We start from the raw sequence: 26,775 nt of genomic DNA on the forward strand, positions 1-26,775 counted from the left end.
TAGTTGATGCTTCTTGGTTTGTCTCCTGAACTCTTGAGCCTTAAGAAAGGCCTGCATTAGAGCTGGGCTGCCTCTCTGGCTACCTGTCCTGCCCATGCTGTGGATGGAAACTGCCCCCAGCCCTCAACTGTTCTTTTCCTTGTGGTTACTTTTCCAGTTGTCTAGGCTGGGGGTACTGCTTATTCGGGCATTGTACTAGCAACAATGTTTCATTTGTTTTTGGCTGGGCAGCATGTGCAAATTTAGTCCCCCAGGGATCAAACCTGCCTCCCCATCCCCCCTCCACTGGGGCTTGGAGTCTTAACCACTGGACTGCCAAGGAAGTCCAGCAGTAACATTTTAAATCATATCTTTTTTTAATTGGAGGCTAATTACTTTACTTTGCCCACCTTTTGGCCTTTGGCCACCTGATGTGGAGAGCTGACTCATTTGAAAAGACCCTGATGCTGGGAAAGATTGAGGGCCGGAGGAGAAGGGGACGACAGAGGATGAGATGGTTGGATGGCATCACTGACACAATGGATATGGGTTTGGATGGACTCCAGGAGTTGGTGATGGATAGGGAGGTCTGGCGTGCTGTGGTTCATGGGGTCACAAAGAGTCGGACACGACTGAGCGACTGAACGGAACTGAACTACTTTACAATATTGTAGTGGTTTTTGCCATACACTGACATCAATCAGCCATGGGGGTACATGTGTCGCCCATGCTGAACCCCGCTCCCACCTCCCTCCCCATCCCATCCCTTAGGGTTCTCCCAGTGCACCAGCCCTGAGCGCCCTGTCTCATGCATTGAACATGGACTGGCGATCTATTTCACATATGGTAACATACATGTTTCAATGCTATTCTCTCAAATCATCCCACTCTTGCCTTCTCCCAGAGTCCAAAAGTCTGTTCTTTATAGCTGTGTCTATTTTGCTGTCTTGCATACAGGGTCATTGTTACCATCTTTCTAAATTCCATATATATACGTTAATATACTGTATTGGTGTTTTTCTTTCTGACTTACTTCACTCTGTATAATAGGCTCCAGTTTCATCCACCCTATTAGAACTGATTCAAATGCATTCTTTTTAATAGCTGAGTGATACTCCATTGTGTATATGTACCACAGCTTTCTTATCCATTCGTCTGCTGATGGACATCTAGGTTGCTTCCATGTCCTGGCTATTATAAACAGTGCTGCGATGAATATTGGGGTACACTTGTCTCTTTCAATTCTGGTTTCCTCGGTGTTTATGCCCAGCAGTGGGATTGCTGGGTCATATGGCAGTTCTATTTCCAGTTTTTTAAGGAATCATCACACTTTTGTTATAGTTTGCATTCCCACCAACAGTGTAAGAGGGTTCTCTTTTCTCCGCACCCTCTCCAGCATTTAAATTGTATCTTTATGATACAGCAGCAAGAAATTGTTAGGTCATTTACTAAGTTTCTTGCTAAGTAGGTCATTTTCTAAGTTATTTTCCTGTGTCTCTTCAGAGGGTTTCTATAGGTAGGTAAAAAGTCCTTGCTGAAACAATCAGAATGTGGACTGCTGAAGACTCAATTTCTACTGATGCTTGAGGTGAAATCAAAGCAAAATAAAGCTTAAGAGACAAAACTTAAGCTTTCTGCAATTTATTTATTTAGACCCCTGGCAGGTTTATATGAGGGATCCACCCTTCTTTATCTACTGGCTTGGCATTAAAACAAAATTGGTATTTTATTTCTGACTGCTAATACCAGCCAGTGTGCTAAAGATAGGTGAAAACAGATTGTGATTTAGACAGGAAGAGGTTAACTATGAGTTGCTTTTAGTCCGTTTCTTTAGTGGCCATTAGTCTTAGAGTTTTTAGATGATGACTACAATCATATTAAAGGAAAAGATAAGTGAGAATAGGGACACTGGAAGAAATAAAGCTCAAATAGTGTTTTTTTTTGTATCTGAGTAAATCATAATACATCTTCCATAGAAGAAGAATATGTCATTTTGTAGGTGGTGTAGCTAGATATCCCTTCTAGGAAGTAAGAGACAATAACACGATTTATTGAACAACACACAGAATTTTATTGCCAACTCAAATTTTAAGCTTACCAAATAGTTATAGTTACCTCAGGGCTGCAAGAGACTGTCTCATTTTACTGTGTGCATTTACTGCCTGAATTTGTTGTTATGTGCATGTACTTTGTAATGAAAACTTTTTTTTCTAGCAGGTAACTCTTTCAGACAGTTCACAGGAATGTTGTGTCAGTCTTTACATTCTTTAGCACCTTAAAGATTAAAACATTCTTTGAATTCAAGATAAGTACCCTGATGCTGGGAAAGACTGAAGACAGAAGGAGAAGAGGGCGACAGGATGAGATGGCTGGATGGCATCACTGATTCAATGGACATGAACTTGGGCAAACTCTGGGAGATGGTGAGGGACAGGGAGGCCTGGGGTGCTGCAGTCCATGGGATTGCAAAGAGTTGGACACTGCTTGGCAACTGAACAACAAGCTTGATACACAGATCAAGCTGAGCTGAGGATTAGAAGACAGATTGAATGTGTTATTTCAAGTTTGCAGCTGGAAGCGTGAGCTGACATTTTAACAGATTGCTGGACGGCCTTTGATAGTCTTTGCTTTTGGAGTTCTTTTCACATTATAAAAGTGCACTGAGGAGAAGGATCTTTGGTTTCCCGGTTTCTCTGAAATCAGGAGACGCTGCTGCCTTTGCAGTGACTTCCCAGAGTGCCTTTTGATCCAGTTTTCCATCAGGTGGGCAACATGGACAGCGTCTGGCAGAATGCCTGTTGCTGATGCTAAGGGACTAGATGACTGGCCCTCCTTTTCTAAGGACTCACTGTTTTAAATTTCTATTTAGTTAAAGTTCCATTTGTCAACAATTCACATTAAGCTATAAGGACACATTTTCCTGCACAGTCTTAGGCAAAGAAACATTGTCCTTTTTAAAGTTTATGATACTAAAAATATATAGGGTACATCTGAACAGCAGAGCCCAAGACTGTTCCTTTGGATGGTCCTGCTGTGATAAATGCTTTAGTGGGCTGATTAGCAATCCAAGAGAGATCAAAGAAGGAAGTGTACATTCACAAAATAATTTCTTTGGTCCAAAAAGTATGTGACAGAACATAAGCCATATATTTGCGCGTATACATGGGTGGGGGGAGGTAACCCACACACGGACCGATGAAACTCCCATTGTAAGCACTGCACTGCGCCTGCGTGGGCTGTGGCCCCCTGTCCACCACAGACTCCTTACCCAAGGGCCGAGCATCTGAGTGCTGCACGGCCGAGTCACAGCAGTGTGAACATCTGGAAATCTGGAAGAATTTCAGCTACCTTCCTACGGAGCTGCTCTCGCCTCTCTTCTTTTTCTCTTTCCTCTTTTGTAAATTTTGCAAACTTCTTCCATGTCTGAAACATGATCCAGAGAATCCTCCTTTAACAATAAAAAGAGAAAAAGTGATATACTGAGGAAAAGTTAACTTTCCATCAATCTGTGCTGAAAACTTTAAAAAATCACCTTTATTGTGAATAAAATGTTATAGGAAAGATACAGAAGTCACAGTTGGGATTCAGACAGTATGAACACGGTGAAGAGAATGAAGCAGCAGCAGCGGGTGGGAGTGACTGACAGGTTCTTCTCTTCCGTCGGTGGTCAGGGGAACCCTCTGTGAGAAGAGGACGTCTGAGCCGAGCACCCGGTGGCCTCTTGAGTGCACCAGCCAGGGGACGCGCTCCTCAGGGAGGACCACCTTACGGGAGAGGTGGGACTAGAGGAGCGGGGGCTCGAGCAGCCAAAGCGCTTGTGGTGGAGATGCTGGGAACCTGCTGCAGCCTGTGCAGCACACGCCAGTTACAAGCATCGAGGTCCTGGTGCTTGGACATATATGGTTTAAAAAGCCCACTGAAATTTAAAAAACCTCACCTCCAATGGTCTTGAATTTTAGTTGAGGAAAAAAAACACCCTTGGGTCAGGATCTGAAAACATGGTCCAGAGGCTCACGTGTTGAAGCGGGGGTGTCTGTTGTCATAGGGAGGCATGCGATGGCCTGTTAGGATAGCATGACTACGGGATTCCTTAGTGCCCACTCCAGCTTTGCCCCAGGGATAGAAAAGTAGCCCAGTCTCTGCCCAAATAGGGTTTAACCTGGCGAGCAGATCACCTCAGTGCTGCAGAGAGCTACGGTGGTGGAGATCCTGCAGTGAGCGCCCTTACTGCCTGGTCTGGTGGTGAGGAGCATCAGAAGGTTTTGAAAGAGATGATGTCTGAACTTTTTTAAATTTGATATATGACTGTTTCATTTCATTTGTATTTTTAGTGGCAGTTGAGGTAAAGTGACAATTTAAGTAGTAATTGCTTTTATTTACATTGTAATATTACATACTTACTATAAAGTGGTATTTATAAACTGAATGCTAATTGTTCATAATCTCCAAAACTTTTTTTTCATGTTAAAAGTGAAGTGGCTCAGTCGTGTCTGATTCTTTGTGACCCCATGGACTGTAGCCTACCAGACTCCTCAGTCCATGGAATTTTCCAGGCAAGAGTACTGGAGTGGGGTGCCATTTCCTTCTCCAGGGGATCTTCACAACCCAGGGATCGAACCCGGGTCTCCCACATTGTAGGCAGATGCTTTACCGTCTGAGCTACCAGGGAAGCCCTGTTATTTTCATGTTATTTTTCTTTATATTAGTAGATTCCTACAAGATACTTGGTGTGATTCCTGTGCTGTACAGTAAATACTTGTTGCCTATTTTATGTTCAGTAGTTTGTGTCTTAATCTCATACTCCTAATTTGTCCCTTCTCCCTTCTTTTTCTCGTTTGTAACCATAAGTTCGTTTTCTCTGTAAGTCTGTTTCTGTTGTGTGTATACTTTCATGTGTGTTATTTTAGATGCCACATGAAAGTGATATCATATAGTCTTCTCCGATTTAATTCACTTAGTATGATAATCTCTACGTCCATCCATGTTGCTGCAAGTGTCAATATTTCACTCTTTTTCAATGACTAGTTAATATTCCATTGTGTGAATGAAATATTACTCAGCCATCTTCTTAAGCCAGTTACCTGTTGATGGGCCCTTGATTTGCTTCTTTCTATGTCTTGGCTACTGTAAATTGCTACTGTGAACTTTGGAGTACATGTATCTTTTTGAATTAAAATTTTCATTTTTTCTGGATATATACGCAGGTGTGGGATTGCAGGATCATATAGTAGCTTTAGTTTTGAGAGGGTAACAGGTAGGAAGGCCAAGGGTCCCCAAGTAGAGGAAATAAACTGCAAGTGGCAGACTTTTTTCCTTTCTCTATTCAAAATTAGAAGGAGGTTTCTTTTCAATTCTGTGTTGTCATGGCAACACCTGGTTCTCCCTTAACTTTTCTCAAACCTTGAGTTAATCAGTATGTTTTTCTTATGGAAATATTTTTCTTATGCTATGTTAATGAGCTATGTATTTGCCTTGGAATCTGCCTTTCTTCAAGTGGGTTAGGCCTAAAGACTCAAACCTTGAACCTATAATGGCTTAACAAACCAGAATGTCCTACTCATGGAAATGTTCTCTTAAGCTATGTTAATGAAACTAGGTATTTGCTTGGAAACCTGCCTTTGTTTAAGATTCACGTCAATTGTTTTAAGGTGGGGGATGACTCACCTTGTGCCAGTGCTATCTCAGAATGCATGTGGTGGGAAAGGGGCCTGATGCAGCTCTCTCAGTTTTGAGGGGATTCTTTATCTGATCAGCAGATTGCTAACAGATATATAACTCCTTGCTAAAAACTAACAAGGGGGGCACTCTTTTTGTCCCCTTCTGAAGTCTGTGTCAGAAGCTGCCTCTATTCCTTTATACTTTAATAAAACTTTATTACACAACATCTTCGAGTGATCAAGCCTCCTGTCTGACTCTGGATCGAACTCCTCTCCTCCAGAGGTCACGAATCCCCCGGTGGCTCATGGCTCGCAGCTGCAACCGTTCAGTTTCATAAGCAACCTCCATCCTTCCATAGTGGATGCACCAGTTTACAAGTCCCATCAACAGTGTACAAGGTCTCTCCACAGCCTCTCCAGCATGTATTCTTCATAGACTTTTTGATGACAGTCATTCTGACTAGTGTGAGGTGATACCCTGTAGCTTTGATTTGCATTTCTGTAGTAAATGAGTATCTCTTTTTGTGCCTGTTGGCCATCTGTTTGTCTTCTTTGGAAAAGTGTCTCTTTAAGTCTTCTGCCCACTTTTTGATTGGATTGTTTGATATTCTATATTGACTTGTATGAGCTGTTTATATTGAATGTTAAACCCTTGTTGGTCACATCATTTCAAACATTTTCTCCCATTTTGTAGGTTCTTTTTGTTTTGTTGACAGTTTCCTTTGCTTATGCAAAAGCTTTTAAGTTTGATTAGTTCTAATTGATTAAATCTTGCTTTCATTTCTTTGGCCTTGGGAAACATTGCTATGATTTATGTCAAAGAATGTTTTTACTATGTTCACTTGTCTTAAAGTGTTTAAACCATTTTATTTATGTATATGGTATGAGGGAATGTTCTAATTTCATTGATTTACATGTAGCTGTCTAGCTTTCCCAACACCACTTGTTGAAGAGACTTCCCCCCCCGCCCCTTCATTGTATATTCTTGCCTCTTTTATCACAGATTACTTGACCATAGGTGCATGGGTTTATTTCTGGTCTATTTTGTTCCATTGATTTGTAAATCTGTTTTGTTTGTTTTGATTACTGTAGCTTTGTAGTATTGTCTGAAGTCTGGAAGGGGTTGCCCCTCCAACTTTGTTCTTTTTGCTCAGAATGGCTTTAGCGATTCTGGGTGTTTTGTTGTTCCATATCAATTTTAGGATTATACTACTTCTGTGAAAAGTATCATGGGTATTTTGATAGGGAACACATTAAATCTGTAGATTTCTTTGGGTAGTATGGCCATTTTAACAATATTCTTCCAATCCAAGAGCACAGGATATCTTTCCATTTCCTGAGTCATCTTCAATTTCCTTTGTCAATGTTTTATACATTTCTGCATATAGGTCTTTCACCTCCTTGTATGTTTGGTCTTAGGTATATTATTTTTTAGATGAGATTTTGAACAGGATAGTTTTTTAACGTTCTGGTATTTCACTTTTAGTGTAAAGAAATGCAACAGACTTCTGTTACATCGTTTTTTTATCCTGTTACATTGCTGAATTCATTTATTCTAATAGTTTTTGTTTAGAGACTTTGGGTTCTCTGCAGTGACAGTTTTACCTCTTCCCTTCAAATCTGGATACTTTTATTTTTCTTGTCTGATTGCTGTGGTTAGGACTTCAAATTCGATACTGAAAAGTGGTGAGAGTGAGCATCCTTGTCTTGTTCCTGAATTTAGTGGGAAGGTTTTCATTTTTTCAGCACTGAGTATTATGTTGGCTGTGGATTTGTTGTAAGTGACTGTTACTATGTTGAGATATGTTCCCTCTGTACCCACTTTGGTGAAAGTTTTATCATGAATGGATGTTGAATTTTGTCAAATGCTCCTCTGCATCTACTGAGATGATCGTGTGGTTTCTGTCTTTCCTTTTGTTATTGTGGTGTATCACACTGATCTGTATATGCTAAACCATTCTTGTGATCCTGGAATGAAGCCAACTTGTAAATTCTGTCTGAGAACTGCTACCCCACTTTGTTGTTTCTATTTGCTCCCCTTATTTTCAGTCTGTGTGTCTTTTGCCCTAAAGTGAGTCTCTTTTTAGGCAGCATATTGCAGGTTTTTTTTAAATCCAGTCTGCACTCTGTTTTTTTCATTAGAGCATTTTGTCCATCAACATTTAAAGTAATTATTGATCAGTATATACTTATTGCCATTTTTAATCTTTGTTCTTCAGTTGTTTTTTTAGTTCTTGTTTTTCTTTTTTGTGGTTTAATGATTTTCTTTTATAATATGCTTTCCTTTCTTGTTTCTGTGAATCTATTGTGTTTTTTGTTTGTGGTTATCATGGAGTTCAATTATGTTGACCGACCCAGAAATATATCTACTTGTTTTAAACTAATAGTCATTTAAATTTAAAAATATTCTAAAAGATCTATATTTTTATACTCTCCTCACCCACGTTTGTGATTTTTATGTCTTACTTTACATCTTCATGTTTATCCTTTTATTGTTTATTGTAGTTATAATCTCTTTAAAAGTTTTTTCATTGTTTTTTAATCTAGGTACTGGCTTATTTCAGTTCAGTCCCTCGGTCGTGTCCAACTCTTTGCGACCCCATGAACCGCAGCACGCCAGGCCTCCCTGTCCATCACCAACTCCCAGAGTCTACCCAAACCCATCGAGTCGGTGATGCCATCCAACCATCTCATCCTCCGTCATCCCCTTCTCCTCCTGCCCTCAATCTTTCCCAGCATCAGGGTCTTTTCCAATGATTCAGCTCTTCATATCAGGTGGCCAAAGTATTGGAGTTTCAGCTTCAACATCAGTCCTTCCAGTGAACACCCAGGACTGCTCTCGTTTAGTATGGACTGGTTGGATCTCCTTACAGTCCAAGGAACTCTCAAGAGTCTTCTCCAACACCACAGTTCAAAAGCATCAATTCTCTGGAGCTCAGCTCTCTTTATAGTCCAACTCTCACATCCATACATGACCACTAGAAAAACCATAGCCTTGACTAGACGGACCTTTGTAGGCAAAGTAATGTCTCTGCTTTTGAATATGCTGTCTAGGTTGGTCATAACTTTCCTTCCAAGGAGTAAGCATCTTTTAATTTCATGGCTGCAATCACCATCTGCAGTGATTTTGGAGCCCAGAAAAATAAAGTCAGCCACTGTTTCCCCATCTATTTGCCATGAAGTGATGGGACTGGATGTCATGATCTTAGTTTTCTGAATGTTGAGCTTTAAGCCAACTTTTTCACTCTCCTCTTTCACTTTCATCAAGAGGCTCTTTAGTTCTTCTTCACTTTCTGCCATAAGGGTGGTGTCATCTGCATATCTGAGGTTATTGATATTTCTCCCGGCAATCTTGATTCCAGCTTGTGCTTCCTCCAGCCCAGTGTTTCTCATGATGTACTCTGCATAGAAGTTAAATAAGCAGGGTGACAATATACAGCCTTGACGTACGACTTTTCCTACTTGGAACCAGTCTGTTCTTCCATGTCCAGTTCTAATTGTTGCTTCCTGACCTGCATATAGGTTTCTCAAGAGGCAGGTCAGGTGGTCTGGTATTCCCATCTCTTTCAGAATTTTCCACAGTTTATTGTGATCCACATAGTCAAAGGCTTTGACATAGTCAATAAAGCAGAAATAGATGTTTTTCTGTAACTCTCTTGCTTTTTCGATGATCCAGCAGATATTGGCAATTGATCTCTAGTTCCTCTGCCTTTTCTAAAACCAGCTTGAACATATGGAAGTTCACGGTTCTCGTATTGCTGAAGCCTGGCTTGGAGAATTTTAAGCATTACTTTACTAGTGTGTGAGATGAGTGCAATTGTGCAGTAGTTTGAGCATTCTTTGGCATTGCCTTTCTTTGGGACTGAAATGAAAACTGACCTTTTCCAGTCCTGTCGCCACTGCTGAGTTTTCCAAATTTGCTGGCATATTGAGTGCAGCACTTTCACAGCATCATCTTTCAGGATTTGAAATAGCTCAACTGGAATTCCATCACCTCCACTAGCTTTGTTCGTAGTGATGCTTCCTAAGGCCCACTTGACTTCACATTCCAGGATGTCTGACTCTAGGTCAGTGATCACACCATCGTGATTATCTGGGTCATGAAGATCTTTTTTGTACAGTTCTTCAGTGTATTCTTGCCACCTCTTCTTAATATCTTCTGCTTCTGTTAGGTCCCTACCATTTCTGTCCTTTATTGAGCCCATCTTTGCATGAAATGTTCCCTTGGTATCTCTAATTTTCTTGAAGAGATCTCTAGTCTTTCCCACTCTATTGTTTTCCTCTATTTCTTTGCAGTGATCACTGAGGAAGGCTTTATCTCTCCTTGCTATTCTTTGGAACTCTGCATTCAAATGGGTATATCTTTCCTTTTCTCCTTTGCTTTTCACTTCCGTCTTTTCACAGGTATTTGTAAGGCCTCCTCAGACAGCCATTTTTCTTTTTTGCATTTCTTTTTCTTGGGGATGGTCCTGGCTTCTTTAAGTGATCTTCAATCCTTGACTATATATTTGGTCTTCCTATTGGGAATTTCCCTTTCCTGTGAATTCTTCTTTCCATGTCGAGAAGACCTTTCAACATTTCTTTTAGGTTAGGTTTGGTATTGCTGAATTCTTTTAGTGTTTGCTTGTCTGAGAAATTCTTCTCTCATCTTCTGTTCTAAATGTTAATCTTGCTGGGCAGAGTATCCTAGTTTGCAGGTCTTTCTCTTTCCAAACTTTGAATGTATCATGCCACTTTCTTCTGGCCTGCAGAGTTTCTGCAGAGAAATCAGCTGATAGCTTTATGGTTTTTTTTTTTTTCTTTTTTTAAAATAACTGTTTTTCTCTTGCTGCCTTTAGAATCCTAAGCTCTGCCATTTTAATTATGATATGTCTTGGTGTGGGTCTCTTTGGGTTTATTCCGTTTGGGACCTTTTGTGCTTCCTGTACCTGAATATCTTTTTCCTTCTTTAGGTTTGGGAAGTTTTCAGCCATCATTTCTTCAAATACATTTTTGACCCCTTTCTCTTTCCACTTTCTGAAATGCCTGTTAAATGTAGGTTGGCACATTTTATATTACCCCATAGATCTCATATGTTTTGTTCATCTTTTTTTCATTTGTCTGTTTGCTATTATGATTGGGTGATTTCCATTATTCTATCTTTGAGATAACCTATTCTGCTATCCATTGCTTCCAGATTGCTTTTTATCTTGTAAACGGAATTATCTATCTTTGACTGGTTGAATTTTTTTTTTTTTTTAGTTTCTAGTTCCTAGTTATAGTTCTGTGTTTATACTGATAATCTTTCTTAATTTGGTTAGCATTTTTACTATTATCAATACCTTTCTGAACTCAAGGTCTGGTAGAGTGGTGAGCTCTGTTTTATTATTTGTTCTTTTAGGGGACTTCTCTTGCTCTTTTAACTGGGAGTAGTTCCTCTTCCTTTTCACTTAAATTTTCTGTCTCCATGTATTTAGTTATCCATTGTGGTCTTGAAGGAGTATTTCTATGTGAGAGATCCCTGTGTAGACTGTGTGTCCAGTGTTTTTGGTGAGAGAACAGGTTTTGATATGAAAGCCAGCCATGTCTGTCCTCAGGGTGTGCCAGCCATTGTCACCTTGATGGAGGTGTGGTTTTGATCTAAATCCGGTACAGGGGCAGGACTTACTTTCTGCTCTGTGCAGTCACTAGCCTGTCAGGCTACCAGTCACTGGAGTAGAAGCCCTGAGGATCAGGTTCCATTCCCCTTGAGTTGCATGCCCTGCCCCAGAGGAGGGGAGTGCTGGAGTAAGCGGGGCTCATGCACTTACAGGGCACGGATGCACCACCTAAAGAGGCGACCTGGGCCTCACTCAGATGCAGGCCAAGGTCTCTTTCCCCACTGTGTCTGTTCCAGATCTAATGCAAGCTGTAGTGTGGAGTGGGTGGGGCTGGTGCATTTGCTCGGCTGGAGCTGAGGGTCAGGGCACTGTGGCTGCAGGAACTGAGGTATCTGGGCTGCTTCTGTGGCAGCCTTCTCCCAGGACCTGTCTGTCCCAGACCCAATGCTAAGGTGTGGTGTGGAGTGGGTGGGAGTTGGGGTGCTCTGGGAGAGGGACCCTGGTGTGCTCCTGTGGCATCGCTGGAGTGAGCTCTGACAGTGGTCACCACCACCCTACTTGGATCACATCCCCCTGGGCTGTCTCTAGATGAGCCTCCTCCCTGGGCCTGGTTGACCCCCATGCAGTGCAGGGGTGTTCACCCCATTTGGATTAGTGAGTCTGGCAGGGCAGCAGCTACAAATGCAAGGCTCTCTCTGCCCTGGTTGTTTGCAAGTCAACTCACATGCACTCCTTGTGAATAGAGTTAGGCTTCTCCAGCCCTTCTATTTGTTCCAGTGATTCTCTCAGCAGCCAAAGGGGCTTGTCTCCTCTGCACAGAACCCCAGGACTGGCATGCCTAGACTACAGCTCAGCCTACTCACTCCCCAAGGCAAGGGTCTGCCCATATGGACCTTCTCTTCCTTTCAGATCTGCCCCCAGGGGCCCAGGTCCTGACCCCAGTGCCTTTTTCCTGTACTGTCCTGTTAAGTGGAGATCTTTTTTGGAACTTTGGTTGTACAGAGTTCTTCTGATGGTTTCTGTTAGTGTTCTGTGAGAACTGTTCCATGTGTAGACATATTTTTGATGTGCTTGTGGGGAGAAGTGAGCTCTATGTCCTCCTACTCTGCCACCTTGATCTATCCTGAACTGAATTTTTATCAGGCAAAGAAAAGGCTTTCCTAGAAGAGGGCATGTCTTGAGTAAAGGCAGAGGCAAGAATAGCTAAGTTTATATTTTCATAAGTAGTGGCATAGATGGGACTTATTCTGGCTCCTTGACCCTCTAATGAAGCCCCCTAGAATGCATTTCAGCCCCCATTAATTTTATGGCTGATAGTTGATGTTTCTGATAATGCTGTTTTTTTTTTTTTTTTTGGTGGAGGTATTACTGTTCAGTTAAAAATGGCTTCAAGGAGTGGAGTGCTTCATTTTATTTCTTCTTTCATCCATCTAGCATCCATTTCGACCACTGATAGCTTCCTGTACTCAGCTCCATGACCCCCACTACCAGACCTTGACCCTATCTCCCACTCTCACCTGCTTTTCACACCTTTTTTCTGGCAACACTCCCATTTTCTGACTTCTGCATTTTAGCTACTACTGTTCTATCCTAACAACTCTGCCTCTTGGGGGAATTTTCTGCCTACATGTGTCTTCCTTCCTCTGAACTCCTAAAGCATATGGTCACATTCACTTACTTTGTGCTTATTACAGTCTTACCTACCTACCCATCTGTATCTGTCTACGTGTATCTACCTTCCTACATCCAGTCACCTGAGGTCCTTGACAAACATTCACAAACTCCTTGACAGTTTGTGTGAAGTTGTATGTAATGTGCATATGTGCATTTTTTAGAGAGCAGGCCTGTGACTTTCATTACTGCCTCACAGGGGCCTTTGATTCCAAAGTGGTTAAGAACTACAGTATCAAGGCAATACCAGAAAAATAAGACATACTAGTTCAGTTGAGAAGAACTGGCCAAGTGCATAGCCAAGCTCTAAATGCAGAACTACACAAAAACTACTGATAATGAGAAACTCACGTCTGGAGACATCTCTTAGTCCTGCTATGTATAAAATATCAGATTTGTTAACATTATAAATCTATCAAATTACAAATTATATATACCTAGAAGTGATTCAGATATGTAGAATTAAACCTCATGGTCTTATTAGGAATCATCTTTCTCAGCAGTACTGAGATTTTTCATCCACAGCTTTTCTGTACAATATTCTTTCATTCAAATAAAGTTAAATTAAGAACTCAATATCAATTTGTAAGTGTTAAAAGTTCCTTTTAAAAGATCTGTGACTAAATGTTAGTGTCACTCCAGCAATAAAACATCCATTCATGTACCAAAAATCTATCATGCAACCATGTACTAGGCTTTGTCATGCTGAGGATACAGCTGCAAGCAAGATGTGATGGGGACTGACAGATGATAAACATGTAAACAGTAAATGACAATTTCAGGGTCTTCAGTGCTGTGAAGAAAATAGGGCAGGTTACTGGACAGAAATGAATGCAGGCAGTTGGCGTGCTTTTGAGAGGAAACCCGATTGGTGAGGAGCTCTGGGTCATGCAAGAGCTGTGATGCAGGTTGAGTGTTTGTCCAGGGAACGCTGAGGGAGGCTAGTGGGGCTGGACCGCGTGAACAAGGTGTGGAGCAGGAAGAGATGAAGTCCCTGCAGTACTTTTGCACCGAGTAGATGCTGGCTGAGACTCTTGTTGACTGCATGGATTCACGCACTGATTTTGTTACCTTACACTCTGAGTAGGACCACTATCTTACTGCTGTATTTTAGTTTACAAATGAGATTGAATTAGAAAAGTGGGGAAGAAGACTGACTTAGCAAGAAGAGAATGATTTAGAGTCAGAAATCCTCAAACCTGATTTGGAGTCCAGGCTCCACCATCTGTTATTTGGGCAATTCACCGACCAAGTGTAACTTCAGTTTCTTTACCTGAAAATCCAACTCCTGACATACCACGACCCCCTCCGAAGCCTACACACATCAGGTGAGACGGCGTGTGTAAAAGCCCTCTCACTGCCCCCATGTTGCATCAGGCAGCTGCCTCAGTCAATCTCTCAGTCTGTTTTTGGCAGCTGAGAAACAGAAAACACAGATTTGGACAAAAAGAGTATTTAATAATAATGTACTAACAACAAAAAAAAAACAAACCAGCTATTATTTTGGGTCAGCAATGCAATGACTGCAGTAACTGAGCTCCTTTGTTACCTTGTTTAGTCCTCACAACAACCCCTAAGATGGTCTGCAGTTATCCTCATTTTATAAAAAGAGGAACAGGGAGGTTCAAATGTGAGCATTTATTCAGAGGCAGGCCCTCTGAATACCTTCATTCATTGCCTATTTATTTTAGACAAAATTAGAATCAACTTGCTTATGTTTCCCCAGCCCACAGATTTAGTACTTATAAATTAAACAAGGCTTTGCTGGAGGTGGCACCCCACTGGCAACACGATAGAAACACATTAAAAAAAAAAAAAAAAAAAGATACACACACACCACATACACACAAATGAAAGCAAAGCAACCAAAAATGAATCGATAGAGAAAAGGGGCATACACCTTCACAACAGTCTTCACACCTCAGAACCTGAAGGTGAAACTCGACATTAACTGTAAGAAATGACATTAAATCACCAATAAAGGACAAATCATTTGCTTACTTTCCAAGGGAAGTACCTAATGAAGTTTAGAATATTTTTATCCAAAATGCTTAAGACTTAGAAAACAAATAATGTACTTAGTAGTAGTGTTAGTTGCTCAGTCGTGCGACCCCATGGACTGTAACCCACTAGGCTCCTCTGTCCGTGGGATTCTCCAGGCAAGAATTCCGGGGTGAGTAGCCATTTCCTGCTCCAGGGGATCTTCCTGACCCAGGGGTCAAACCCAGGTCTCCTGCACTGCAGGCAGATTCTTTACCATCTGAGTTACAGGGAAGTCCTGGTGTACTTATATGGAATAGTTTATTCCCCAAAGATACTGAATTAAATAAGTCATCACTGTATTATAAATATTAACAGGACATATGATTCTACTTATATAAAACTCCAAGTCTTGAAGACTTAGGAGGTAAAAATAAAAGAAGTGCAAGGAAGTATTTATCATAAAGGTCAGGAGAGTAGTTTACCTCTGTGAGGAGACAGTGGGACCTGTGACTAGGGAGGAGCCCGTGGGGGCTTCTGGGGTCAACAGTGTCCTACTCCTCAACCTCAGGGGTGGTGGCGGTGGCAACAGCAATGTCATCCCCTTTATAGTGCTCATTCAGCTGTGCTGGTATGAGTTAAGCACTTTTCTATACTTGCGTTATATTTCACAATAAAGAATATTTGTAAAAACAAAAGATAAAACTATATGACAAAGAACACAGTACCTCTGCTTCTATGCCTTTGCATGTATTTCACATTTCACACTATTTTCTGACCCATCCTGTGAGATGGGAGGCAGGCATCATCTTCCTCCTCCTCTTCATTTTAAAGAGGGGGACCCTGGAGTTCCAGGGGGTTACTCTCGTCTTCACCCACAGAGTCAGGGGGTGAGCTGGGGCTGCCCACCCTGCTGGGCAACTCTGAGTGGTCAGCGCTTCTAGCCTCTGCCCCAGGCAATTGTGAAATTGTGAGTGAATTTTCAGAGATGAAAACCTCACCTGTCACTGTGTTCCACCGCGATCTGGTGCTTGTTCTGAGAATCGACCCTGGCCTCCCTGACCATGTCACGCCAGGCCCTGAAAATCTTCTTCTGAAGAAAATGTATGCACAGTTTTCTTACTTCTTCATCTAGATCAATCAGGTGCTGGGGATGAAGACGGGGGAAAAGTGAGGCATATAATATCACAGACAAAAAATTCAAGCAAATAGTACAAAAGAGAAAGAATCAAAACAAACGAAGGACACTGGAGGTATAAGGAGGCTACGGCAGCCAAGGCCATATCCTCTGTCGTGGATTAAAGAGATAATAATGGAAGCAGAGGGGCAGAAACCCTTCTAAGACCGAGGGGGCAGATTTCTAGTAAAATCACTTGAGCAATTATGGGACAAGAAACAGATTAGTATAAAAACAAAAGCTGATGTAGTGACACATTACAGTTTATATGGATACTCTCTGTGTGAAAAGAAATGTGCTTAAGGTTTTATACTAACAAAAAACTGACTTGACATTTTCAAATTCATTTCAAAGCAGTGGATTGAATTGCCTCTTCTATACTGTTCTTAAAAAAAAACACAATGACTGTTGACATCTGGAGTACACCTACTTTTCTTGCATAGAGTTGGACAGAGACATGCATTTAAAACTCTCTTCCTGTGGCCTTACCTGTAGCCAGCTCCGGATAACTCTCCTAAGCAATATTTGTGAATAAAATTGATCAGCCTGGGCCATCTTCTTAGCCAGGCTTTCCTGACTCCACTGGAACCAGGTCAGCAGGCATTTCCTCTGTAGGGTCAAAGAGTGATGCTCTTTGGCCACCTGGACAATGTTTTAAATGAGAAAAGGAAATTATCTCTTATATCCTAAGTCATTTAAGGAAATACACATCACCTTGGCAAGTGATGCTGTAAACCCCACGTAGGCAGTTATACTCTCTTAAGGACGTTCATTTATGTCCTAAAAACTTTGACTGTGTTATATGGGGATTTTAGATTCACAGAATGCATAGCCGTTCAATGCTGACTCTCTGAAGACCACAATGACTGGCTGGTTATTAAGGAAATGGAATAAACAACCTCCAAAACCATTAGGTCACTTGCACTGAGTTTTGAAGTGGGTGGCTGGCAACACTCTGTTTTGATCTCCAGGAGCTTGGGCAGCAACTGCATAACAAACCTCTCTTTATTATGTACTTAATCACTGTCTAATTGAGGAAGTGCCAATACTTTAAATTTGTTTTGTAGAACGAGCTGTCACCAGCATTGAAATTTAGACATTATCAGTAAACCACAGAATCATTTGATAGAAAAATAACATGATGTAAAATTTAATGTCTTACCAACTTAAAAGGCTCAGAGTATCATTCTATCAAAATAAACATACAACTCTGACTTTATAGATTTTAAAAAGTAACTGTTCCATTCTTGAAATGGAAAAAGCCTTTCTCTCTTAGTCCTCTCCAGAAAAATGGGCATGTTTTCTAAGCCTCGTCTCACCACTGAGTAATGTGAATGTGACTGACCTGAATGAGTCCCTTGGCAGTCACACATACTGGCCAGTGACACACACTCCCAGGAGGTCTCTGTGGCACCTGGGAGCCAAAAGGCAAGAGGAGCCAGAAACACACTGCCTCCTACCCTCCCTTAGAGGAAAACACAAGAGAACCAGGGAGAAAAAGATAGTCAGAAGATGCCTTTAAAATTCTAAAAGTGGTTATTGGAACAAATGGAATATGGTACATGTGAGTTGTAGGGAAAATGCTAAATAACTCTTCTGAAAACAACACAAAAATGCAGTATAAAGAAGCCAGTAACTGTTTAACTAGCCCTCTTTCATTCTTAATTTTTTCTATCCTTTCCTGGAAGTCAGCTCTGATGGATGAAGCAGCAACTGCTTCCTCTTACTGTTCTCCAGCACTGGTACTTTTTTTTCTTTTTTTTTTAACTTTCAGCTGGTGGTTGGTATCTACGTATCCCTCTGATTCCCACCCAGCACAGAAGACGTGCCTGAACTGGGCAGGATTTTTGGAGGAAGGGGTTGCTGAGTTCCCTCCTAGCTTTGTGACCAATGTGCTGTGTGACCTTAAGCAAGTGAGTTTTCCTTTCTGAGGTTCAGTTTCTTTACAAGTTGAAAGAGATGGGAGAGGATTACTAGTATTCTAACATTCTATTATCCTATGTGGTAGGCTGAACAGTGGCTCTCAGGATGGCCACAGGCTAATCCCTGGAACCTGCAGATATGTTACCTTACAAGGTAAAAGGGATTTTGCAGATGTGATTAAGTGAAGGATCTTAAGATGGGGAGATGGTCCTGGGTTATGTGGTAGAGCTCTAAATGTAATCACAAGAGTTCTTGTAAGAGGAAGGCAGGAGGAACATGATGAGATGTGACATCAAAGTAAGGGATCAAGAGAGAACCGAGGAAGTGGCTATGGGCAATGAAATGCAGGCAGCCAGTAGAAGCTGAAAACAGCCAGGAGACAAGATTCTCTCCCGGAACCTCCAGGAGGAACTTGTCCCTACTGACACTTTGACTTCAGCCCAGGAAGTCTGATTTTGGACTTACGACTTAAACAGAAATTTAAGATAATAAAATTTGTGTTTTAAGACACTGTTAGTGGTAATTTGTTACAACAGTATAGGTAACACACTTGTTGTTCAATACAGACTAGAGAGGTGGTTCTCAAAATGTGCTGCTAAGACTACTTGGATCAGAATCTCCTGGGCTACTTTTTTTTTTTTTTTTTTCTTTTAAAAAATGTTTTTGGCCATGGCACGTAGGATCATAGTTCCTTGACTAGGGATTGAACCCATGTCCCTTGCACTGGAAGGTGGTGACCACTGGGTCACCAGGGAAGGTCCTGGACTACTTTTAAAAAATGCAGATCCCCTGACACGCCACCCCCACCGCCCTGGCCAACAACCCAGAGCTACTGAGAACACCTGGGGGTGGAAACAGGAACATGCATTTTTACAAGCTTTCCAGATGGTTTTATGAATAGGAAAGTTTGGAAATGCTGGATTCATATCTGTGTTTTCCTGGTTTTATTTTAATTAGGTTTTTCTATATTTAAAGCCTATGCTGTCATTTTGAACTCAAACTCTGGTTTCTTTTTACATTCTTATAAATAAATTTTTAAAAACTTAATTTGGGGGTCTTCCTTAGTGGTCCAGTGGCTGACTTCAAACTCCCAATGCAAGAGGCATGGCTTCCATCCCTGGTCAGGGAACTAGATTCCGCATGCCTCAACTAAAGATCCTGCCACAACAAGGACCTGCACGGGCAGCGAGGACCCCTTGCAGTACTGCAGCTACAACCTGGTGCGGCCAAATAAATATTTTAAAAAATTTGGTTATTCACCCATAGATTGTTTTCTTTGTATATTTTATACCTTTGATTTTATTCAGTCAAAAACAGGGCCCCACAAAGAAGAGCTGATAAGAATATAAGAGTTATTATACTCCCTGTCTGCTTTTTGTGTCTTTCAGTTCAGTTGCTCAGTCCTGTCTGACTCTGCAACCCCATGAATCGCAGCACGCCAGGCCTCCCTGTCCATCACCAACTCCCGGAGTTCACTCAGACTCACGCCCATCGAGTCAGTGATGCCATCCAGCCATCTCATCCTCTGTCGTCCCCTTCTCCTCCTGCCCCCAATCCCTCCCAGCATCAGAGTCCCTTCCAATGAGTCAACTCTTCACATGAGGTGGCCAGATAAAACTAGGAGCACACAAATGGATAGCAAACTATTTGATATGACTGATCTTTGTGGTAGTATATTACAAGAAGCAAACTTCCATTCAAATTTCATTTCCACACTTGTTTACTAAGTAGATTAAGGATCGGCCCTCCCATATCATTATCGGGAAAATAATATGGCTCAGCTGGAAAGAATCCGCCTGCAACGTGGGAGACCTGGGTTCGATCCCCAAGTTGGGAAAATCCTCTGGAGAAGGGAAAGGCTACCTGCTCCAGTATTCTGGCCTGGAGAATTTCATGGACTGTATAACCCATGGGGTCGTAAAGAGTCAGACATGACTGAGCGACTTTTCACTTTGGGGCACTGATGGGGCAAAGCCTCCAATAGGAGGGCTCTTTGTGCCCTCAGGCCTGACCACCATAAATTGGCCTCCTTAGCTGGTTTGGGATACTCAGTAGTTCCAGAACACTAACAGGCAGAGGACAAAAAATCACGGACATAGAAAAACAGTATGGAGGGCATTTAGAAAAGATAAAAAGGAAAGAAAGTGTGAAAATAGAAGAGAACAAAGAGAATGAAGGGTGAACAGATTGGCTAGGGGAGGAAAGAGAGTAACCTGAGTCACATTCACAGAGGTATAACCTTCAAGGATTCTTATGATGTAGAGCATTATTGTTCATCTTTAATCCTAGTTTTCACAACCAACATATTAGCCTTACTTTTCAGTATTCACTTGGCCAAATGTATAAACAACAGTGCTCATAACTAGTATGTATTACTGACCTTATTATGAAATAGAATTCTACGGATAACATTTTATCTATTTTGAGCTTTTGATTATTTAGTTAAATGCTCTGTTCTGTGCACTGGATAAATTTGAATTTCAGTGGTATTTGATTTATGGTAGAATGAATTACTGTTCCTGATAATAGGACTAAACACCACAGCTTGCTTGTGATTTCATCCTGTCTCCCAATGGAGTAGATAGCGCCTCTTTCTCCCCTCAGTGACCCTGAGTTTGGCCCTATGACTTCCCGTGGCCAGTGGAATGTTAGTGGACATGATACAAGCCCAGGTTTCATAGGCATTTACGTAATTGGGTTTGGCTTTTGTACCTAAGACGTTTGCCAGGTGAAAGCTTCCCCTGAAAAACAGGTGAAGCTAGTAAGAGAGGCTGTGGAGAGACCTGAACTCAACCTAAACTTTCTCACAAACATGTGAGTAGGAAATGAATACTTGGATTGTAAGCCACAGAATTTTAGGGTTGTATGTTAGGCAGCTTTATTGCAGTAGAAATCTGATTAGTATACCTTATGGTAATGATTTTTCCTTTATTACATAGCTAGCTATACACTGCTGTTTTAGCTACACACACTGCTAAAATTGAGAGAGGCCTCTATCTATCCTGCTTTGGACGTCTCTAATAAAAAATGAACTCTAGTTTTTTCTAATCTATTCAGTTACAGAAGTCTTTACCTACCTTGGAAGACCAAATTCAAACTGTTATCTGAAACAAATAAATATCCACACTCAATTCATTTATCTTTCTGACTTTTAAATCTCCAGACAACCTCCAAGGCCTAATTGGGTGTTTATTTGAAAGTCCCACCTGTTGATTTAGGTGGGGGGGAGGTGGGTAAGAGTGTGACACTATACCTGGAGGTTTTGCATGCTTTGCATTTTTAGCCTCTTCCAAGGCTCCAGACCTTTCTTTCTTAGCAATACCCTTTCATAGTGTTCTTTGGCTATTGCTTCCAGCTGCTGGTTCCTCTTAATTCTCTTCTGCTTCTCTAGTTCTTTCTGGAAGAAAATAAAAAAGTAAAAATGCCATGGAGGAACCAAAATGGTGAGACAGGAGGCTACTAAACTTCCTTCCTCCCTTGGATGCATCGAATGTATAGCTACACATGGAGCAGTTCCCTCTGAAAGAAATCCAGAAACTAGCTGTGTGACTTTTCCACATCAAGCAAATGAGAAAATACCCACACTGATACATCAAAAATACTGACAGGAAAGACTGAGACACAGTCTCACCATAAACTCCATCCCTGGCTCAGTGCCATATAATTGGGAGAGATGGCACTGAACCATCCCAATCCATAGGGATTCCTTAGTGTCTCCACGAGGAATGAAGGGTTTGGACTGTACTTCTAGCATCCCGATTTTAAAGATAACCATTCAAGCAAGGGATGGGCCCCCCCAAACACCTAGCTCTGAAAGCCAATAAGGCTTGTGTCCATGAGACACACAAGACTATAGCAAACAAAGAAACAGGTGTTAATGGATGTGAGGTACTCACTGTGGCTATGTTCCTACGATCAGTTCTGAGAAATCAGGCAAAAAAGTCCATCACCCAGTCTTTGCCTGAAAGGAATGTGACTGCATATTTTACAAGCTGCTGCTTGAGGGTTCAGATTCTAATTTAGCTTGCATCTAGGAGCTGGCTGAGATCCTTCCTAAAGGCTGAGAGAGCCTTTAGGGACTTCCTCTGCTTTCTCCCTCTGGCTCATTCCAAAGGTAAAACCAGATTGCTAGCATTTCTCTGAAGGGAGCTAATATACATGTTGGCTTATACACATGTTTTAGACGCTAACTTCAGTGATTATCACCTGAGAGGGATGGGTCTCTGGGCTTTGATAGCCAATGGAACTTAGAATCACAAGTCCCATAGGACTATGGCAAACAAGCAGGTTTTAAATAGGCACAGAAGGACTCCAGCCCCATTGCCTTGGCCACCCAGCCCCAGAGCTATACACCTGGGCTCAGTGAAAGGGAGCAGGAAAAACACACATCTCCTAGTTTCTCCCTGGAAGGGGCTTAACTATATACATTATATATATACACTATATATGTATACTTTACTACATATATACACACACACACACACACACACACACTCTCTCTCAGCACAGGTGCTGCTTGAGGGTACAGCTTCTAATCAGTGTGCATCAAGGTACTGACTGAGATCCTTTCTTTGGGGACACTGATAGGTCTGGACACATACTCAAACAGGTGGAGCTACTGAAGACAAAGACAGTGGCTGTGACAATCACAAAGGTTTGAGAGACAACAAGGAATCTGGGCCAGGCTGGCTGATGAGTTCATCTTCTTGAGACCACTCTGTCAAGACTAGGAGAGGTGACTGTTTAATGTACAGAAACCAACACTGAGAGTCAAGAAATATAAAGAAAAAGAGAACTATGTTCCAAACAAAAGAGCAAGATAAACTTCCAGAAACCAATCTTAATGAAATGGAGAAAGTGATTTACCCAATAGTGAAGTCACTCAGTCGTGTCCAACTCTTTGCAACCCCATAGACTGTTGCCTACCAGGCTCCTCCATCCATGGGATTTTCCAGGCAAGAATACTGGAGTGGGTTGCCATTTCCTTCTCTAGGAGATCTTCCCAACCCAGGGATTGAACCCAGGTCTCCTGCATTGTAGGCAGACGCTTTACCGTCTGAACCATCAGGGAAGTGCAACTTACCCAACAGTGTTTTCAAAATAATGGTGATAAGGATGCTAACTGATGTCAGGAGAGCAATGCACAAAATGAGAATTTCAACAGAGAGAAAATATAAAAAAGTACCAAACATAAATCACAGCTGAAGAATACAATAATCAAACTGAAAAACTCAACAAAGGGGTTCAACAGCAGACTGGAAAATTGAAGGAAAAAAGATTCAGCCAGCTTACAGACAGAACAGTGGGATACATCCAATCAGAGAAACAAAAAGAAAAAATAATGAGAAAAAGTGAAAATAGCTTAAGGGACTAATGGGATATCATCAAAGGGAGAATATATATATTATAGGAGTTCCAGAAAGAGAAAAGAGAACAAAGCTTATTCAGAGAAATACTGGCTGAAAACTTTCCTAACCTTGAGAAAGAAACAGATATCCAGGTTCAGGAAGCCCAAAAAGTATCAAATAAGATGAATTTAAAGAGACACGCACAAAGACACTTTAAATTGTCAAAAATTAAAGACAAAGAATCTTAAAAACAATAGAGAAAAGTAACCTTTATACAAAGCCATTCCTTATACACTGATAGTACAAAACTATCAGTGGATTTTTCGGCAGAAACCTTGCAGGCCAGAGAAGTGGGATGTTATATTCAAGTCCTGAAAGAAAAAACTGCCAATTAAGAATATTCTACCCAGGAACAGTGTTCTCTAATCAGTAATATGAAAATATATTAAAGTATAAACTTACTAATAAAGGTAAATATATTGTTAAATGCAGAATACTCAATATTGTAATGGTGACTCACTTAAAACTGTAGTACAAGACAAAAGTATTAAAAACAACTAAATAATTTGATACACAATATAAAAAGATATAAATTGTGACAGTAACACAAATAGGGTGGCAGAAATGTAAAAATACAGTTTTTGTATGCATTCAAAGTCATCAGCTTAAAGACTGTTATGACTACAAAATGTTTTATATAAGCCTTATGGTAACCACAAAGCATAAACTTACAGTAAATATACAAAATATAAATCATAGCACAATACATATAATCAAAAGAACTCAAGAGAGGAAGAAAGGAAAACAGAAATTACAAAACAGCTAGAAAGTAATTAAAATGGCAAAATAGCAAGCCAACACCTATTAATAATTACTTTAAATGTACATAGATTAAATCCTTATTAAAAAAACACAGATTAGTTGAATGGATAAAAAGATAAGACCTGACTATATGTTTTCAATGAGAGGCTCATTCCAGCTTTAAGGACACACATAGACTGAAAGTGATGGGATGGAAAAGATATTCTATGCAAACAGGTAGTTTGGATTGTAAGGAGAGCAGGGGTAGCTATATTTATACCACACAATATAGACATTAAGCCTATAAACTACAAGAGACATTAGATCATGATAAAGAAGTCAATCAAGAGGATGTAACAATTTAAATGACTTATGCACTCAACATTGGAGCACCTAAATATATATAAAGCAAATATTAACATTTTGAAGTGAGAAATAGGCAAAAATACAATAATAGTAGTGGATTTTGAGAAGCCACTTCCAACAATGGACAGATCATCCAAACACAAAATCAACAAGGACATACTGGACTTAAATAACAAGTTAGATCAGATGGAATTAATAGGCATACACAGAACATTTTATCCACTAGCAGCAGAATACATATTTTGTTAAGTGTACATGGGACATTCTTCAGGATGGATCATATGTTAGGCCATAAAACAAGTCTTAATAAATTTTAAAAGACTGAAATCATATCAAGCATATTTTCCAACTTCAAAGTTATAAAATTAGAAATCAATATAAGAGGAAAACTGGAAAATTCACAAATATGTGGAGATTAAACAACATGATTCTGAACAACCAAGGGTCATAAAAGAAATCAAAAGGAAAATTAAATAATAAAGAATCTGATAAAATGAAAATGGAAACACAACATACCTGAACTTATGGGATGCAGCAAAAGCAGTTCTGCTAGATAAGTTTAAAGTCTTACATTAAGAAAAAAGATCTCAAATAAACAACCTGACTATACACCTCAAGAAACCAGAAGAACAAGCTAAGCCCAAACTTAGTAGTAGGAAGGAAATAAAGATTAAAACAGAAATAAATGAAATAGAGACTAGAAAGATGATTTAAAAGATCACAGATGCTAAGAACTGTTTTTAAACAAAGAAAACCCCCCAGACAAACCATTAGCTAGACTAAGGGAAAAAAAGACAAAGTCAGAAATAAAAGACCTACTATGACTGAATCATGAAGAATCAGAAAACTGAACAGACTAATTACTGGTAAAGAGACTGAATCAGTAATCAAAATCTTGGATTTGACACCAAAAGCAAAGGCAACAAAAGCCAAAATAAATAAGCAGAACTACATTAAACTAAAAAGCTCTGTACAGGAAGGGAAACCAACAACACAATGAAAATACAACCTATGGAATGGGGGAAAATACTTGCAACCACATACCCAGTAAAGGGTTAATATCCAAAATATACAAGGAACTCATATAACTCAAAAGCAAAAAAACACAACAGAAAACTCATTTGAAAAAATGGGTAAAGGACCTGAACAGACTATTTTCCAAAGAAGACATATACAATTGGCCAACAGGTATGTGAAAAAGTGCTCAATATCACTAATCATCTGGGGTATACAAATCAAAACCACAATAAACTATCACTTCACACTTGTGAGGATGGCAATTAACAAAAAGACAAGGGACAACAAATGCTAATGAGGATGTGGAAAAAGGGAACCATTGTACACTGTGGAGGAATGTAAACTGGTACAGCCACTAAGGAAAACAGTATGGAGGTTCCTCAATAAATTACAAATGAACTACCATATTACCCACCAATCTTACTTCTGAGTATATATCCAATAGGAAATAAAATCACTGTCTCAAAGATATATGTGCCAGTTCAGTTCAGTTCAGTCGCTCAGTCGTGTCCGACTCTTTGCAACCAACCCCATGAACTGCAGCACGCCAGGCCTCCCTGTCCATCACCAACTCCTGGAGTCCACCCAAACCCATGTCCATCGAGTTGATGATGCCATCCAGCCATCTCATCCTGTCATCCCCTTCTCCTCCTGCCCTCAATCTTTCCCAGCATCAGGGTCTTTTCCGATGAGTCAGCTGTTCACATCAGGTGGCCAAAGTATTGGAGTTTCAGCTACAACATCAGTCCTTCCAATAAACACCCATGACTGATCTCCTTTAGGATGGACTGGTTGGATCCCGCAGTCCAAGGGACTCTCAAGCGTCTTCTCCAACACTACAGTTCAAAAGCATCAATTCTTCAGTGCTCAGCTGTCTTTAAAGTCCAACTCTCACATCCATACATGACCAATGGGAAAACCATAGCCTTGACTAGATGGACCTATGTTGGCAAAGTAATGTTTCTCCTTTTTAATATGCTGTCTAGGTTGGTCATAACTTTCCTTCCAAGGAGTAAGCGTCTTTTAATTTCATGGCTGCAGTCACCATCTGCAGTGATTTTGGAGCCCCCAAAAATAAAGTCAGCCATTGTTTCCAAATCTATCTGCCATGAAGTGATGGGACCAGATGCCACGATCTTAGTTTTCTGAATGTTGAGCTTTAAGCCAACTTTTTCACTCTCCTCTTTCACTTTCATCAAGAGGCTCTTTAGTTCTTCTTCACTTTCTGCCATAAGGGTGGTGTCATCTGCATATCTGAGGTTATTGATATTTCTCCC

At 40.7% G+C, this 26,775-nt stretch overlaps 1 protein-coding gene across 3 annotated transcripts in view; it reads right to left on the reverse strand.

Annotated features, from left to right (window-relative positions):
• Positions 1–2,026: 2,026 nt before the first annotated feature.
• The window catches only part of CCDC191 (coiled-coil domain containing 191), a 99,062-nt gene continuing 74,313 nt past the window's right edge, over positions 2,027–26,775 (reverse strand). The window contains exons 14-18 of one of the 3 annotated variants that reach the window (XR_009495046.1): positions 21,220–21,363; positions 16,533–16,685; positions 15,868–16,013; positions 14,086–14,302; positions 3,343–3,427 (exon numbers count right to left, since the gene is read on the reverse strand). Coding sequence is in view for 2 of the 3 variants with exons in the window: in XM_002684755.6 (XP_002684801.1) it covers positions 3,283–3,427; positions 15,868–16,013; positions 16,533–16,685; positions 21,220–21,363 (588 nt within the window). In the remaining variant the exon portion in view is untranslated. Of the gene's footprint in view, positions 3,428–14,085; positions 14,303–15,867; positions 16,014–16,532; positions 16,686–21,219; positions 21,364–26,775 lie in introns of all 3 variants that reach the window. The other 2 variants (XM_002684755.6, XM_059887903.1) reach the window with 2 other exon arrangements.

This window comes from Bos taurus, chromosome 1 (genome assembly GCF_002263795.3).
Source record: "Bos taurus isolate L1 Dominette 01449 registration number 42190680 breed Hereford chromosome 1, ARS-UCD2.0, whole genome shotgun sequence".
Lineage (NCBI taxonomy): Eukaryota > Metazoa > Chordata > Mammalia > Artiodactyla > Bovidae > Bos > Bos taurus.